Consider the following 15,274-nt stretch of genomic DNA (forward strand, 5'->3'; position numbering starts at 1 on the left):
CTCGGTTTATTCCCCCTCCCGTGCCCACCTGATGCATTCTGGGCCCAGGCGAGGAGGAGGGAGACGGACGGAGAGGGAAATGAGGAGCATTTGCATCTAAATGGAATGATTTTCCTTCCCTTCATTCCTCGCTCTCTATTTCTTGGGTAATGAGTTGGTTATGTGCAGATCAAGGAACGAACAGAAATCTTTTGGGTTTAGTTGTGAACAGAGATCTGCACCTGACACCTTCTCTTGTCCTGGTTCTCCGCTGCTTTACATTGAACCTGTTCGAGTGTGTGTGTGTGTGTGTGTGTGTGTGTGTGAGTGAGAGGGATCAGTCTTAATATCACACTTGATGTTCACAGGATGATGTAACACGTCTTCTTCCTCATGACAGAGATGTACACATCCACACACACTCATCTTTCTGTCCACGCTGCATCCCATCCACCTCCGAGGGAGCAACGATTGTTGCATGGCCCTGCTGTATCATTTATTCACGTCCAGTAGTTTAGCAGCGTGTAGGACCCCCGGCGGACCCCCTGTGATCCCCCAGCCTCACTGTCCAGGTCCCTACTCCCATTAGGAGGCATAACAGTGCTGAATTATTCACCGCTGTTTGAATAATTCAAGGTGATCAATTCAAGGAGGAGAAAATCTGCCGATCTGCCGTGTTGAGCATCGGTGTGGAGCTTGGTAATGAGGGAGAGAAGTGAAGTGTGTGTTCTCAGAATATTTATTTCAACTCTTAATGGTTTATAAAGCTCTGACATGGTCTTAGTTATTGATCATATTTGCTTTGACCACATGAACCCTGGAGAACTCTCCTCAGAACAAAGACCCAGAGTGAAGCATCTTTTTATTACGACCCCTGGAACAACCTCCTTTTACAGATAAACCCTTTTATCCTTTTATTTGATTTATTCAATCATTTACTTTCTCTGAATCCTTTTCACCGGTTTTACTTAATCCTCTTTTCAGATTCTGCACATGGTTTGACGGGTGGTGTGATTTTTCTTGTCCTTGTTTTCTTGTTTTATTGATTCTCACACATCTCTGCAGCTTCACATGTCTACGTCACACAGAAACGTTAGTAAGCTGATATCCTGACTCTTAAGTTGAGGACAATTGACTCCAGACTCTAGGCACTACAATACTTTTGCTATAAACTTGGCAACAGATGTTCTTATGACGTTTGATTCTGTTTTACCAGCCTAACTAATTAATCTACTTTCAACAATCTGTCTCTAACGTGTGAGGACTTCCAGTTTAGTCATCACCGTCATCTTCATCATCTTGGTCGTGACTTTCGTAGTTGTCCTCCTCGACGTAGCTGTCAGAGTCTTCCTGGTCATCGGCAGACTCGTCATCGTCCTCGGTGTTCACCCTCCCTGACAGGACGTCCTCTATCCAGTCCTCCAGCTCCTCCGCTGTGGGCAAGTCCTCATCGTTGGACATGTCCAGCCACACGCTGTCCGCCTGGAACACACGGGACCAGGAGGGTCAACGAAGACGGTAAGAACACGTCTCTTCGTTCTCTATTTTTACTCTTACTTACATCTGTCACGTTGACAACACCGATTTGAGGACGAAAAAGGTCCAGCTTGAAGGTTTTCTCCCAGTAGGTGGTCAGCTGCAGGGACAAGACAAACCAGGATCACACAGGGCGGCCGTGTACAGATGTTGTATCTTTAGAAATTTGATCTCAGGATGAGGCAGAACCAGAGGAAAGTCGTCAGGGTCGATCCAGACGATGCTGAGTTCTGGGTTGTTGGTGTTGTCTCTGGCGACGTCTTTCAGGATCTCCAGGAACTCATAACCATCTGGGAATAACAGAGCAGAGCTCAGCTGCAGTTGTGAGCCTCTACCAACCTGCTTCAGGAGATACTTAGAGATATCGGCCTCACAAGAGCAGCAAGAACAGATGAATGCACCAACGTCCACACATTCAGACAACCTGAACACAAAATGCCTCTGGCTACTATTGCTGGCACGGAGGCTAAATAAAAAAAACAGTGGAACCAAAAGGCTAAAAGCTCTGAGCTCGAGGTACAGACCTGGATCTTCTTCCTCAGCAAATGCAACAATATGTATTCCATCCATGTCGTCTTCCTAGAAATAGAGTTTACAGCAAAAGATCTGATTCACAACACAACAAAAATCAAATCAAACCAAACCAAATCATCAGAATGTAAAAATACACCGGACTGAGCGATGACTCACCCACGTCTCAAACATGTTCTCCGCCCGCAGCTTCCTCAGTGTTGCCCTGTGAACAACACGTTTTCATAAAAACACTCCACAATGTGTCAACGCCTTTTTACAGCACTTCACCTTAAATTACAGAAACAGACAGAGATCAACCTTCGGTGCTGGTTGACGAACTCCACGATCTCCATCTCCGACAGAGGTCGGCCCGGCAGGACGGCCGGCTCCTCCATAAACGGCTCATAGAAATTCACCTCATTCATCTTCAGAGAGAGATGTTTGGAAACCTAAAACAATAAAGTGCTGGTGGTGGATAACAAGGTTTCAACCAATGTTGTTTAATGCTGAGCTCGGTTTAACAGCAAGAGAGGGCCAGTGGTTTCCTGGCCTCCTCGTGTCTTTGTGGGATTTCCTCCTGAGTAAATGTGTGGAGGGGGTGTCCTGCCTCTCGCCCACTGTCAGCAGGGATGAGCTCCGGCCCCCGACCCTCAGAGGATAAGCGGTATAGATAATGGATGGATAATGGATATAGGCTTAACAGCTGCACACTGTTGATGACCGTATTTGACAAGAAAGCAAATAATCACATTTCCCATAACGTTATTCCTGCTGGGAAAGCAATGTGTACGAGAGACAAATCAAAAACATGGCGGCGAATGATGTTTCTTCCAGGATTAGGATTTTATGTTGTTGGTGAAGACTTACAGATTTATCAAATGTAGCAAAGAACTTGATGTAAGGCTGGAAACGCTCCGAGGCCTCCTGGAAAGCTTTGTAGTCTGAGAGGGAGAGAGAGAGAGAGAAACTCAGTGAGAAACCAAGAGAGTCCAGTAGAACAGATGTAGCTGCAGACGTTTAATCATTCATTCTGGTCGCGTTCTTTGCCGAATGTCCAGTGGTACCAGGGAGGGAAACTCTTTTCATTCAATTTCCCATCATGATTGAACTGTCGTCACCCTCGTAACAAAGTCTCCCTCAATACGCTTTCATACGCTGGTAACACGCTCATGGCTCAACAAGGTCACCGCCAAGGACCGACCTGCCACAGGACGGAGAGCGGCTCTAATGAAACTTCATGCCTCTGTCATATTGGACCAGATAACATCGTCCTGCACAGTCTCACTTTTTCTGCCTTTTTTCGAGAGGACCTATAATTGCAGTTTGACCCACTAGGCAGGAACTATTTTAAGGTTCTCACGGGGCCGAGCGAGAGTCTGGAATCAGGTTTCCATTCAGCAGCCAGTTAGGCTTCACGGCACTAATGGCGACATTAGCCTCTAGATCCCAGGCGACTTTAGTGGAGAGTGAGATGTATTTCTGATCCATTACATGTTCTTCGTCTGTAGAAATGAAAACACAAGTGCATTAATTTACTCGTTTGCTGAGTCTCAGTTCAGGGGCCACATCCTCCTCCGAAGGATGCGGCCCCTGAACTGAGACACGTGAGTACGGAGATAAACTAACATGAATCTTCTCCCTTAAAGTAGCCGATGAGGCGGATGTCCTCCTCCATTCTCTCGAAGGCTCGCAGCTCCATGGCGTTGTTGATCATTTCCACTGGGTCCTCCAACACCTGGGGGCAGCACAACACAGGCAGGATGTCGGCATACAAAGAAACACAGCAGAGCTCAAAGCAATGACCTGTATGAAAATGTTAGAGATCTCCTTTTTGGGTGTAATTGCATGGAAGCTTTTCCTGCTGAAACTCACATCATCACTTCAATGAGGCTTCAGTTCTTTACTCACATCCAACAGGAACTCCACCAGTGTGTCTGCTGAGAGCTCGCCATCGAACTCAATGACACGGTTGTCCTTGAAAACATACAAACTGCCCACCTCCTCCAGACCTAACGTGGGAGACGTGGCACAAGGAATTTAAGGATCCTACTATGACACATAAGTGTTTCTCATACTGTTCTGACTGTTCCTCATGAAATCCCGACTTTATTTTTGTAATATAAGAACTTTATTCTCTGATTCTTCATCGTAGAATAGAGACCAGGCTGGTAGAAAACAATGATGTAACTAAAAGACACACTTAGCGACAGACTGTGGAACTAAATACATGACAAACGAGTCATACCCAGTTTTCTGGCGACTTTGGCGTCCCTCTGGGAGTCGACCATCCCGAAACCGATGTCCTTGTTCTCCAGAACCTGAGCAGTGAGCTGTTGTTCACACAGACAAACGTCAGAGCAATAAACAAACTGATATCATGCTGTGTGTGACCGGACGTTCTCCAGAGCTGTCATCTCCGTGAAACTCTGCAGAATCTCCAAATGAGCTGACGTGTGAAGAGTGAACGAACCGGTGCATGCTAATTAAAACAATGTGACGAAAAACACGCACGACAGGACGTCTGCTTATTTCTGGTTCACAGCTTGATAGTAGAGTTTTGGGAACAAGCTCTAATTAACAGATTGACCTAGAAACTATCTCCCTGGATGTTTGTGAACCACAGAGGAGCGAGAATAATGGGAATAAAATCACTGCTGCAGTTTCAGGGAGTAAAACTCTGACGCTGTGAAACGAACAATGAGGAAATCAACGCCTGCTTTTCCAAACTGAGGATCAGTGACAACAGAACGATCCTCTATGATGGGTTAGAGTTGTTTCTGAGTTTAAAAGAATATTATTATAGGTTGCCTTTATCATGGCAGATGTGACGGGGATGAGGGAGGCAGGATGAAGAGATGAGGGCAGCGATAATGGAAGAATGATGAAGGGATGACAGGCATGAGAGATAAAGGGATGAGGGTTAGGGTAAGGGATGAAGAGTTGAGTGAGGGAGGGAAGATAAATGGATGACAGAGGGAGGGAGGATAAATGGAATGTGTGTAGGAAAAATGGCTGAAAGAATCTGAGACAAAGGGAACATGATGGTTGACCAGGTTTAAATTATCTTGACTCGCTTCTTAAACTTAATTTAACTTGTTAACTTCATTCATTGATCTTTAAAACATCAGTACATGATTTACTCATCATGTGTAAAGTTAGTGAGTTACTACTTATAATAATAATAATAATGTATAAAGGGTGAGTCATTGGAAAGTAGTGATGTAGACTCTCCTCTTACCTCCAGCACCAGCTCGGTCATCTGGAACCTCTTCTGCAGACCCTTGTTGGCCGGCAGCGGCTCGTGGTAGAACAGACACAGCAGGTCGAACCTCTTCAGAGCCTTCTTGTAGTTGCGCTCGCTCACGTCCAGCACTCTGTCCTTGCCGTCGAAATTCGGGAACTCCAGACCCTCCTCGGCTCTGCAGAGGAGGAACTGATGGAGGCAGAGGCCGGAGAGGAGAGGAAGCCAGATGTGCAGCATTGTTGGTCCAGGTGTTTGCAAGATGGAGAAATCAAAGAAGCTGTGGAGCTTGAAAAGATCTCATCATCAGAGTTCAGATCCTCCCTCAGGTCTGATCTCCACTATCTCTTTATCAAACAGGAAATATCCTCTCTCATAGTCGATGGCTGGTTTCTCTCTCTCTCTCTCTCTATTGCTCCTTTGACATCATTTCTCCTCCACCTGTCGTCTGTCTCCTCCTCTCTCCTCCTCTCTCCATCACACACTGGAGTAATCTCAGGGGACTCCATCGCCTCTTTTCCTCTCCGGGGCCCGAGAGCACATTTAAAGGACGAATCCTTCATGAGGCTCGTGCCCTGAAATCATTTCAGAACTGAGAGAAGCTTTGGAATCAGACGCTTCATCAAGCGGTGTCAGTTTCTATATCAGGGAGAATAACAATAAAATAATAATAAATAATAAATGGTCTTTCAAAAGCAAAACAATTAAAACAGCTATAAATGAATTTTTATTTACAGATGTTCAGGGCTCAAAGCCCAGAAAGAAAAAACCTGTGCACTCACAATCAAAAATATACATAAACATTACGGTAAAGGTTTTTTTGTTGTTGTTGTTGCGCATTACCGTACTATCGGCTCCAGGGAGACCTAACAGATCGCAGATGGCGGGTTTGCTCCTCAGGCAGAAGTAGAGGATTGTCAGAGCCATGGAGCGGGTTTGGCTGTGCGGCTTCTTGTGGCGGTGGATGATTCTCGGGTTGTTCTCGGTCTCTGCTGCAGGTGACGAACATTTCAACCGCTCGACGACACGTTCACGCGGAGCAGCGACACTCCGCCGCTCCGAGTTTGACTCTTCCACCGCACTTTACGGGCTAGCCTAGCTAGCCAGCGAGCTAACCGGCTAGCTAGGCTAACTCGGGATAAAAGTTGCAACTTCCGCCAAAAGCAAGAAAGAAGCTCAGACTTGTGTTCATGTTGTTTTGTTTGTGAAGGTGCAGCTTTAGTCGGAGTCGTGCTAGCTGCTAATTAGCCCTGATTCGCACAGCGATGAAGGAAGCGTGGTCCTCTGTTTGACCCACGGTGGAGAGGAGGGGAAAGAATAGAGATGCACAGTGGAGATATGAACACATCTGCTGCCATGTTTGTGTTTCTGTCGCAGGCGAAGAGTGGAAGAAGATCAGAGAAAGCATTTCTGAGGCTGTCGCAGGATTCTCTCCCTGCAGCCCTGTCAACTGCAGCTGCCACCTGAGGTGAGTGAGTCTGGAGCTCACGTCTCAAGTCAGAGTCCAGGAAACAACCAGCCTGATAAGTTCTACAAACGAACGTGGTCACTTCCTGTCAGACCGTCACACTGTTGGTGTCACAGATATTATCTTCCTGATTAAAGGAGACAGTGAGGTGGATGTTGCCTCTGCGACCTTTACTGTACGAGATATGACCACAGTCACAGAACCCTCCCCTGAAGGTTCACGCTCCATCAGCCCATATTCCCCTTGATTCTGATCCGAGACACGTCTCTGTGATTTCTGTCCCAGTGTCCTACAGCATGACCTGCGGCCCTTTAAAGGACGCATCTCTGAGGACTTTATGGCTGCGACCATCCAGAGAGGGGTGGGCACCCACTACCAGATCATCGGTCACAAGTTGTACAGGGAACACAACTGCATGTTTCCTGCCAGGTAAAGTTAAAATTCCAATTAAACAGATTGTTCTTTTACTCTAACTTCCTCCCAGTAAGTTAAAACATGCATGTAAGCTGATTTCAGACAGACGATCTGTGTTGTCAGGTGCAGCGGAGTGGAGCACTTCATCCTGGAGGTGATCGACAGGTTACCGGATCTAGAGATGGTGGTCAACGTCAGGGATTACCCTCAGGTCCCCACCTGGGTGCAGCCAACCCTGCCTGTCTTCTCTTTCAGTAAGGTCAGACTTCAACAGTACTTACATGCACATACACATGAATATTGGTTTATGAGATGCAGTAACTGCTCATGTGTATGTTTGATGTGAGTAGACCTCAGACTACCAGGACATCATGTATCCTGCCTGGACATTCTGGGAGGGCGGACCTGCCGTGTGGCCCATATACCCCACTGGACTGGGGAGGTGGGATCTGATGAGGGACGACCTTAAAAAGTAAGATTCATCAGTTGTCAAGGAGAAAACAAGGAGATTTGTATACATTAGATATTATTTGGTTACAGATAAAATGATTTAGTTATGAGAAGAGTATTTTAGCTTTTTGATGATGTGCACTTCCAGGTCAGCAGCTCAGTGGCCGTGGACGAAGAAAGAGTCCAAAGGATTCTTCAGAGGCTCTCGGTCAGTCCTGTTCATTTTCTAGTTTGTGTCATTATTTCTGATTCCTTTTTTTTTCCTACTATTTTCTGCCATTTGTGTTTTCTGAGCTGATTTGTCCTCTTTCATGTTTCGTTGACAGGACCAGTCCAGAGCGAGACCCGCTGATCCTCCTGTCCAGAGAAGCTCCAGAGCTGGTGGATGCAGAGTACACGAAGAACCAGGCCTGGAAGTCTGAGAGGGTCAGACAAACTACACCGAGGCCAAATACATTGAAAATAAAAGCTGTCACAGTCTGATATCATTTCTCCTCCCGGGTTCTTGAACGTCTCTAATACTCTTTGCTGTTGTCCTTCCTTCTTTGTGCCTCTCTGTCATAGGACACACTCGGGAGTCCCCCGGCCAAAGAAATCCCACTGGTGGATCACTGCAAATACAAGTAAGTCAGACTCCTCACTCTGTTTTTACATCAACAGTAGAAGTGAGCCTGTAATCCATTCACTGTTCAACACAACCTGTTGTGTAGCTTTGAGAAGAATCAACAATATAACGCAGCTTCGTTCCACGTTTCTCAGGTATTTATTCAACTTCCGGGGCGTGGCGGCCAGCTTCCGCCTCAAACATCTCTTCCTCTGTGGTTCTCTGGTGTTCCATGTGGGGGATGAGTGGCAGGAGTTTTTTTACGCTCAGCTCAAGCCGTGGGTTCACTACGTCCCCGTCAAGCAGGACCTCTCAGATGTCAGGTACTTCATCTCGTCTCAGTAACCAGAGAAGTTCCTCCTGCAACCTTCATTAGATTCATAAACAGTATTTGCACCAGTATTTGGATGATTGCGATCAGTACTGAAGGTAGTTTTGAGTACGACGCAGGTTTTTCACGTGAACTGCTGATGTGTATTTACATGATCTGTGTCCTCAGGGAGCTCCTACAGTTTGTCCAAGAGAACGATGCCATCGCGCAGGAGATCGCCTCGAGGTGACACATTATATTTAATGAAAGGGTTTTGATGAAGTGCTTTCACAAATGCACTGAACTCTGTGGAACCTCCTGACGTTCTCGGGAGGGGTTGTACGTGTGCGCTCGTCCCAAATCAAGTCTGTGTCTGATTTTCTGTTTCTCCTCCGTAGGGGAAAAGAATTCATCCTCAACCATCTGCGGATGCAGGATGTTTCCTGCTACTGGGAGAAACTTCTCACTGAGTTCAGCCGCCTTCTCACCTACAAACCCAAGAGAAGGACCGACTACAACCAGATTGTCCACAGACCCAGGAAGACGGAGCTGTGAGGCGGAGATTCAGGAAGGGAAACTCCAGATAGTGAATGTAATCCCTCCGCCACAACAGATGATTGAACAAAATCACTCTACAGTATTTTTAGACACCTTTATTTCTAATGATGTTTTAATTAGATGTCGTGAATGTAGTTTACTGAGTCGACCTTCGTTTTGCTGCCATATCTTCAGGTGCCACAGTTTTGCCAAATATTCATCGACCATTTTCTGGTTAAATAAAACAAATCATGTTTTTCCGTCCCCATGTTAAAGGGACATTCCACAGATTTAACCTGTCGATCAAAGGCAGTTTACTCCTCATGAGCGTCACTACTCAGCCGTTAAACAGTTGGATGTTTCCTTTGGCTCTGGAGGAGGAGAACGTATTTTCAGCACAGAGTGTATTTATAACCTGGGAGTGGAGGGTTAGAAATATGTGGCCGTGAAAGTTGAAGGAAAAATGATCAAGTTACATTTTGGGAAATGCAGGATCCCACTTTTAAAGTTTGAAAGAGTTGTGATGTTCATTCCTGCCTCTCGAACTTGTTTTGGTGAATGAGTGCCTGCACCTTCTCCAAGGCCTATATATCTTTACTTGAAGCAACGTCCCCCTCTGCTGGAAAACTGGAGACACTGCAGGCGACTGACACCAACACATCCTTACACTGCATGAAATTCTTGTTTATGCAAACGATGCAATAACAATGTCACTGTCTATAATTGAATGGCCTCTGACACAACTTGTTCCATAACTTAAAAGCACAAAAGAATGTGACATTCCACACCAAGTGTCATGAGTAACAGAAGAAGCCTTTTATTTTGATATGTGGACGTTCTCAGCCTTTTCTAAAGAATCTGTGTGTGTGTGATGAGAGATGATGTGTGTATGACACAGGACAGTGTTGAATATGTTGTAGTATTCACGTTGTACTTTGAACCAGCAGAGGTCCGTGTCCTTTTGTCCAGACGTGTGGTGAAGACGGTACGTGCCAATGTAGATTTGACCAACACGCTGTGATCATGTGACGTCCATGTTGTTGTGCTGCAGTTTTGTTTTTATGCCAATAAACTGTTTGGTTCTTAAACGACCTCAGCTGAAGTTTGTTCTCATCGTTGTGACGTCTCACATTTCACTTGTTTGAGTGTTTGAACTGATCCCCGCTGTGTCCAGTCCAATCTTTGATTATTATTTATATTCAATTAGCTTTGTCACGAATGTGTTTAACTTTCTTTATTATTATTATATTGGAGAAGATAAGCAGGCTGTCTGTCCATGCATCCATCTCTCTGTCTAATATCTATCTACATACGGTATCGTATTGAGTCCTCCGCACCGCTGGGTGGCGCTGTCCCCGTGCAGTGTGGCTGTTATATATGTGCAGAGGTCAGAGGTCAGGACACCGGCCGCTGTCAGAGGTGAGCCGCAGAATCAGAAACAAACAAACGATCGTCCGACGTGTTTTTAAGAGTTTGTGATGATCGTCGGCGCTTCAGTCGCTCACTGGACAAACTGTTGTCTGACGCCAACCTGCTTTTCTCCACTGACTTACACAGGCCGCTGGCTAATGCTAAATGCTAACGCCACCATGCTCCCATTGTCGGACGAAGGACTTATTCGCGTTCTGCGGCCAAAGACACCGAACGTGGAGCAGCTTGTTGTTCCTGCGCGCGAGTGAGACGTCAGCCTAGCTTAGCACTGGAAGAGACAGGCTAAGCTGATGTAGCTGCGTGACATTAGTCTGATGAGGGACCTGCGCGTGTGATTGACATGTGATATGACTGTGATGGTGTTTGTGCTGCAGCATCAACATGAGTCTAATGACATGTGCTGCATCTTCAGAGAGAGAGAGAGAGAGAGATGCATGAATAGATGGATAGATAGAAAGAGAGAGAGAGAGATGCATGGATAGAAAGAGAGAGAGAGAGAGATGCATAGAGAGAGATAGAGAGAGAGAGATGCATGAATAGATGGATAGACAGATAGATAGAGAGGGGTGATGTGTTTTGAACTTGAGAGAGAAAGAATCTGCTCGTGTGTTTTGGTGAGACTGCAGCCGCTGACAGCTCGTGCAGCCCTGCCAGGGTTTCATCTGCCCTCAGGCTCTTTGTTTTGGGGCTGGAGTTTAAGACGAGGCAGCGAGTGCAACATCCCAACCCATGACCATGTGTCTCTGCCTCTGCTCTGCAGTCCGGCGCCAGCTGAAGAGTGATGCATTCAGGGCCACACACAACAGGCATCACCCCACAGAGATGGCAGGCGTGTCCAGCACCCCGGGGCATGCTGAGCACCGGCCTACTGCAGGGCTTCATCCAAAGAGCCAGGCCTCCCTCCTTCTGCCTCCTGCTCCCCAGGGTCCACGCAGCTGATGCGGCTGCTGCCCAGCCGCCACAGATGCTCTCCTCCTCCTCCTCCTCCTCCTCAACCAGCCCTGCTCCTGCACCCAGCCCATCTTCACGCTCTGTGCCAAGCAACTTGGGCAAGCCAGAATTCCCAGACACAGGATGGGATCGAATCAAGGACCTCTTTGACAGAGAGTTAGTGTTTGTCTCTTCTTCTAAATTCTTCTGGAGTCTAAAGTACGACTAATAAACGAGAATTTGAAGTTTTCATTGTCAGAAAACCACGTACAGGACAGTGGGAACTTGATTCTTTATTTTGAGAATGTCATCCTGTTGATTAATTGACTGTGAGATGTGATCAGATAAAAATCAGTAGCTTGTAAAATAAAAGAACACATCCATTGATTTGATTTTAAACTCAACATATCTGGTGTTTTTGAATGAGTTGTGCTTCATCCCTCTCGTCTCCCGGCAGCGTGACACAGTCGTACCCGGAGGAGCTGACCAACGTGATAAAGAGCGGCGTGGTGGCCGGATTTGCAGGCTTGATCTACGGGGGCCTGCCTGCTGCACGCCACGCCAGGCAGCGGTACATCCAAATCAGCCAGGCGGAAATCTATACTGGTCGAGTGGAAGCAGTGGTGAGTGAAATCTGTCGTCTCTTTGTGACAGTGTGTTTAATATCTGAATACAAGGAGAGGATTTAGAAAACATAGAGAAATAGAAGATGATATAAATTAAGTTTCATTAAATGTAAATTAAAATGAGCGTCATTGTTTCTGTGTCTTTGTATTTGACTCAGCGCTCGGCCCATAACGCCGCTATCCGTGGTTTTGTGAGATATGGGTGGAGGTGGAGCTGGAGGGTGGCTGCGTTCGTCACCTTGTTCAAGTAAATATAAAAACAATGATGTTGGACCATGTGTTCAGGTTCAGATGTTTACAAAGGGAAATGTACTCTTTCAATCCATCGTTATTTTCTAACTTGTCAAACACATTAGAGACTTTAATCCATTTCACTTAATTACATTTTGCTGCTGACTAGAACTGAAACCATATTTACATGAAATGTGAAAAATGCCTGAAGGTGTTTGTTTCCAGCAACCGTCCTCTTTACATGTGTTTGTGTCCGTCTGTAGTTCCGTCAGCACGGGGCTGTCTGTGTACCGAGACAAATACACGCTCAGTCATTACGCTGCAGCTGGAGGTGAGTCACCACCACTTTATTTATCCAGCGAACGTCAGCTGAGCGTCACACTCAACATTTATTCTGAGGGCTCCGCAGTTCACTCCAGCTCTTGTGTGTTGAAATATTGAAAATAAAGAATTTAATAAACATTCTTATATCTGTTCATGTGTCGGTGAAACAAAAAGATTATCAAAATGACCTGGTGGCGTTTTGGACACACGGTTTGACTCAGGCCGATAAGAGGGGGTGTTTGGAATCAGTGGGTAGTTGTCTGTGAGTAATGTTATTATCTGTAGCACTGGGGCACTTCATTTCATTGTGTGGTGTTGATAAAACTGTGTGTGTGTGTGAGCAGCTGTCACTGGAGGCCTCTTCAGACTGAACCTGGGCCTGGGTGGGCTGGTGGCGGGGACGATCATCGGAGCCGCGCTGGGGTAAAGTTCTGCCTCTTCAAACCTCCACTGAGTTAAAGTTTCACCGTAACTGATCTAAAAACAGAATCTCAGTCTGAGTGATATCGTCAGGAAACGCCACGTATATTTTTCTTCTTGTGCATATTCGCTCATGTGTGTCCTCATCGGTGCCTGTGTGCTTCAGAGCAGTGAGCACTCTGGCAGCCAGCTGCACCCCTCCCAGCTACCCTCTGTCGCCCAGCTGAACCCCCCCACCCTCCCCTCAGCTCTGTTCACGGTGCCAGTGGGATTCATGTGCACCACAGAGGGCCGTGTTTTGGGTACTAGAGCGAGGAGCCAGGCCAAGACGGCAACTGCCCCTCTCCATTTTACACCACCGCTGTGATTCCAGCCTCTCATCTCCATCGACCACGTCTGATCTGCACTTGTGCTCCACTCTCGCTCCTCTCCTCTCTCCTCTGTTCCTCTTCTCACTCGTTTCTGTGGCCACTTTCAGCCGAGTGCGCGAAGCCAAGGGCAGATTTGAATGTGATCGTATAACGGAGATTGAGTGCGAGGTGTTTGATGGGCGTAGTGGACCGGAGGGGCCGGTTTGGATTATGTGAGATCATCAGCTCCGTGTTGGCTCGGCCCTCGTCTCCTCTCCTCTTGGCTTCACGCTAGCGTCGCCTCCTCCTTCTGCTCACCCTCTCGCTGTCGGCCTCAGTGACCGGCCACCTGGAGCGTTTGATGTGTGCAAACAGCCCCGGCTGTGCCAGGTGCAGTGGGGGCAGAAGGGTTTGAAATGAAAGAAAGCAGCAAATCGGAAAAAGCACATCACGCTCCAGATCTCACCTCACAATCGTCCCCTCGTCCTGCACGTGGTGGTGTGACAGGGAGGTGGAGCGGGACTTTGTTAGAGAGGGAAGACGGACACATTGATGTTTAAACAGCTGAAGCAGCTTCTGGAACAGAACGACAAAGCAGATTATTTGTGTCGTACCCAGTTATTGAAGTGTTGAGGTGTCATGTATCTGGCCCGCTTTGTTACCTTCGCCAAGGAAGTTCAGTTTTCATGTTTGTTAGCGAGAATACACAAAAACTACTGCACAGATTATCACGAAATGTGTAAATATAGACTACTATGTTAATAACATTCACATTTTGTCCAGGATTCCCACTGGGGCTCTGATCACCAGCATGCAGTCTCTGGCTGAAGAAACTGTGCGAGAGAGGAGGAGGAGAGAGCGCAGGGAACTTTACGATCTCAGACTGGCAGAATGGTAATTTCAATTCGAAAAGATTTTAACGACGTTATCTCACAGGATCATTCACCAAGCATTGAAAAACCTTTCTTTCTGTTTGTTTAATCCAGGGCCGCCCGTCTGCAGCTGACGGACGATCTGATTGGAGATCTGAAGGTCAGCTGCCAGGCAGAGGAAACCAACAAGGACATGCAGAGGATTCAGGAGCTGCTCAGTTCATCGCAGAACAAGGACGAGGCTCAGGACTCAAGCAGCCAATGACAGGAGCCACCTGAGCTCTGCAGGACGTCGAGGTAGGACTAGATCCAACTCTGAGGATAAACGGGTCACTGCTTCCTCTGGACTCCGTCACTCACCGGTGCTCCAGCAGAACGGAAACGGATTCACACTGAATTAAAGACACTGCTGCTCGTCACAAATCAACTGTCAAGGGTCCTCGATCAATGAGCTGCTCAGTAAGCGGTTGTGAGAAACACGTTTGTAAAACACAGAAACAGTTTCACATTCTGTCACATTGACACACATCTTGTTTTACTGTCTGTTCGTCTGTAGATTAAGTTTCCTCTGGTTTTGCTTCCAGAAAACTGAGCATGTTCTTCTCATTAAACGATTATTGAGGCAACTCTGTCCCAGTGTGCTTCACTCACACTGTCCTCACCTGTACAGCTGCGTCCAGACAAACACTGAACCTCTGCACATTCTCTGGAGAGGCTGCATGTGGGAACGCAAGTGTCCCAGTGAGATACTCCGAGCTTTGTGATCTCCACAGCAGGATCAATACGTCACGTCCTGCTTCTGTCTGCAGCTCCACCCCCTCACCTGGACGCTCTGGAGATTTCTATATTGTTGTGAATGTGTCTGTGCCGAGAAATTCCCATGATGCCTTGTTCATGTGTAAAACTCCAGAGAAAGTCCGGAACCAATTCTGCGGACGTCCTCCGGAGTTCATGTCTGAAAACGGCTCATGTGGAACAATAACTGAGACGTATCATGTTTCTGTTTTTTTCGATACCATCCATTTCCAAACCTCGTCT

The 15,274-nt window shown here is 46.8% G+C and overlaps 3 protein-coding genes across 4 annotated transcripts; 2 read left to right on the forward strand and 1 right to left on the reverse strand.

The window, feature by feature from the left end:
- Positions 1-703: 703 nt before the first annotated feature.
- LOC109646880 (calsequestrin-2-like) lies at positions 704-6,249 on the reverse strand. The gene is made up of 12 exons (XM_069520842.1): positions 6,113-6,249; positions 5,267-5,908; positions 4,274-4,358; positions 3,937-4,037; positions 3,655-3,763; positions 2,896-2,969; positions 2,347-2,477; positions 2,206-2,251; positions 2,040-2,094; positions 1,705-1,805; positions 1,541-1,615; positions 704-1,461 (listed from the first exon to the last, which is right to left on the reverse strand). Exons 2-12 carry the CDS (start codon positions 5,507-5,509, stop codon positions 1,252-1,254), a joined length of 1,230 nt encoding a protein of 409 aa, XP_069376943.1. The 5' UTR covers positions 5,510-5,908; positions 6,113-6,249; the 3' UTR covers positions 704-1,251.
- poglut1 (protein O-glucosyltransferase 1) lies at positions 6,127-10,140 on the forward strand. The gene is made up of 11 exons (XM_020112324.2): positions 6,127-6,267; positions 6,647-6,737; positions 7,023-7,166; positions 7,275-7,410; positions 7,502-7,623; positions 7,750-7,809; positions 7,928-8,027; positions 8,166-8,224; positions 8,361-8,528; positions 8,705-8,761; positions 8,914-10,140. Exons 1-11 carry the CDS (start codon positions 6,195-6,197, stop codon positions 9,068-9,070), a joined length of 1,167 nt encoding a protein of 388 aa, XP_019967883.2. The 5' UTR covers positions 6,127-6,194; the 3' UTR covers positions 9,071-10,140.
- Positions 10,141-10,346: 206 nt separating this feature from the next.
- Positions 10,347-14,862, forward strand: timmdc1 (translocase of inner mitochondrial membrane domain containing 1). Of its 2 annotated transcripts, none has more exons than XM_069520854.1 (8): positions 10,347-10,471; positions 11,244-11,590; positions 11,871-12,036; positions 12,198-12,286; positions 12,534-12,601; positions 12,939-13,017; positions 14,148-14,258; positions 14,351-14,862. In XM_069520854.1, exons 2-8 carry the CDS (start codon positions 11,265-11,267, stop codon positions 14,499-14,501), a joined length of 990 nt encoding a protein of 329 aa, XP_069376955.1. In that variant the 5' UTR covers positions 10,347-10,471; positions 11,244-11,264; the 3' UTR covers positions 14,502-14,862. The 2 variants fall into 2 exon arrangements, with proteins under 2 accessions (XP_069376955.1, XP_069376956.1); XM_069520855.1 differs by having other exon boundaries at positions 10,462-10,727.
- Positions 14,863-15,274: the final 412 nt, after the last annotated feature.

This window comes from Paralichthys olivaceus, chromosome 24 (genome assembly GCF_024713975.1).
Source record: "Paralichthys olivaceus isolate ysfri-2021 chromosome 24, ASM2471397v2, whole genome shotgun sequence".
In the NCBI taxonomy this organism is placed as follows: domain Eukaryota; kingdom Metazoa; phylum Chordata; class Actinopteri; order Pleuronectiformes; family Paralichthyidae; genus Paralichthys; species Paralichthys olivaceus.

What these genes read in the sequence shown, in the direction of transcription:
- LOC109646880 (XM_069520842.1), bottom strand. Translation starts at nt 5,509, where the DNA reads ATGCTGCACATCTGGCTTCCTCTCCTCTCCGGCCTCTGCCTCCATCAG. An exon ending in TGACCGAGCTGGTGCTGGAG is followed by an intron (nt 4,359 to 5,266) that starts GTAAGAGGAGAG and finishes TGTGAACAACAG; the next exon opens with CTCACTGCTCAGGTTCTGGA. An exon ending in TGCTGAGGAAGAAGATCCAG is followed by an intron (nt 1,806 to 2,039) that starts GTCTGTACCTCG and finishes TGTTATTCCCAG; the next exon opens with ATGGTTATGAGTTCCTGGAG.
- poglut1 (XM_020112324.2), top strand. Translation starts at nt 6,195, where the DNA reads ATGGAGCGGGTTTGGCTGTGCGGCTTCTTGTGGCGGTGGATGATTCTC. An exon ending in GTTCTCGGTCTCTGCTGCAG is followed by an intron (nt 6,268 to 6,646) that starts GTGACGAACATT and finishes TTTCTGTCGCAG; the next exon opens with GCGAAGAGTGGAAGAAGATC. An exon ending in CAGGACCTCTCAGATGTCAG is followed by an intron (nt 8,529 to 8,704) that starts GTACTTCATCTC and finishes CTGTGTCCTCAG; the next exon opens with GGAGCTCCTACAGTTTGTCC.
- timmdc1 (XM_069520854.1), top strand. Translation starts at nt 11,265, where the DNA reads ATGCATTCAGGGCCACACACAACAGGCATCACCCCACAGAGATGGCAG. An exon ending in TCATTACGCTGCAGCTGGAG is followed by an intron (nt 12,602 to 12,938) that starts GTGAGTCACCAC and finishes GTGTGTGAGCAG; the next exon opens with CTGTCACTGGAGGCCTCTTC. An exon ending in ATCATCGGAGCCGCGCTGGG is followed by an intron (nt 13,018 to 14,147) that starts GTAAAGTTCTGC and finishes CATTTTGTCCAG; the next exon opens with GATTCCCACTGGGGCTCTGA.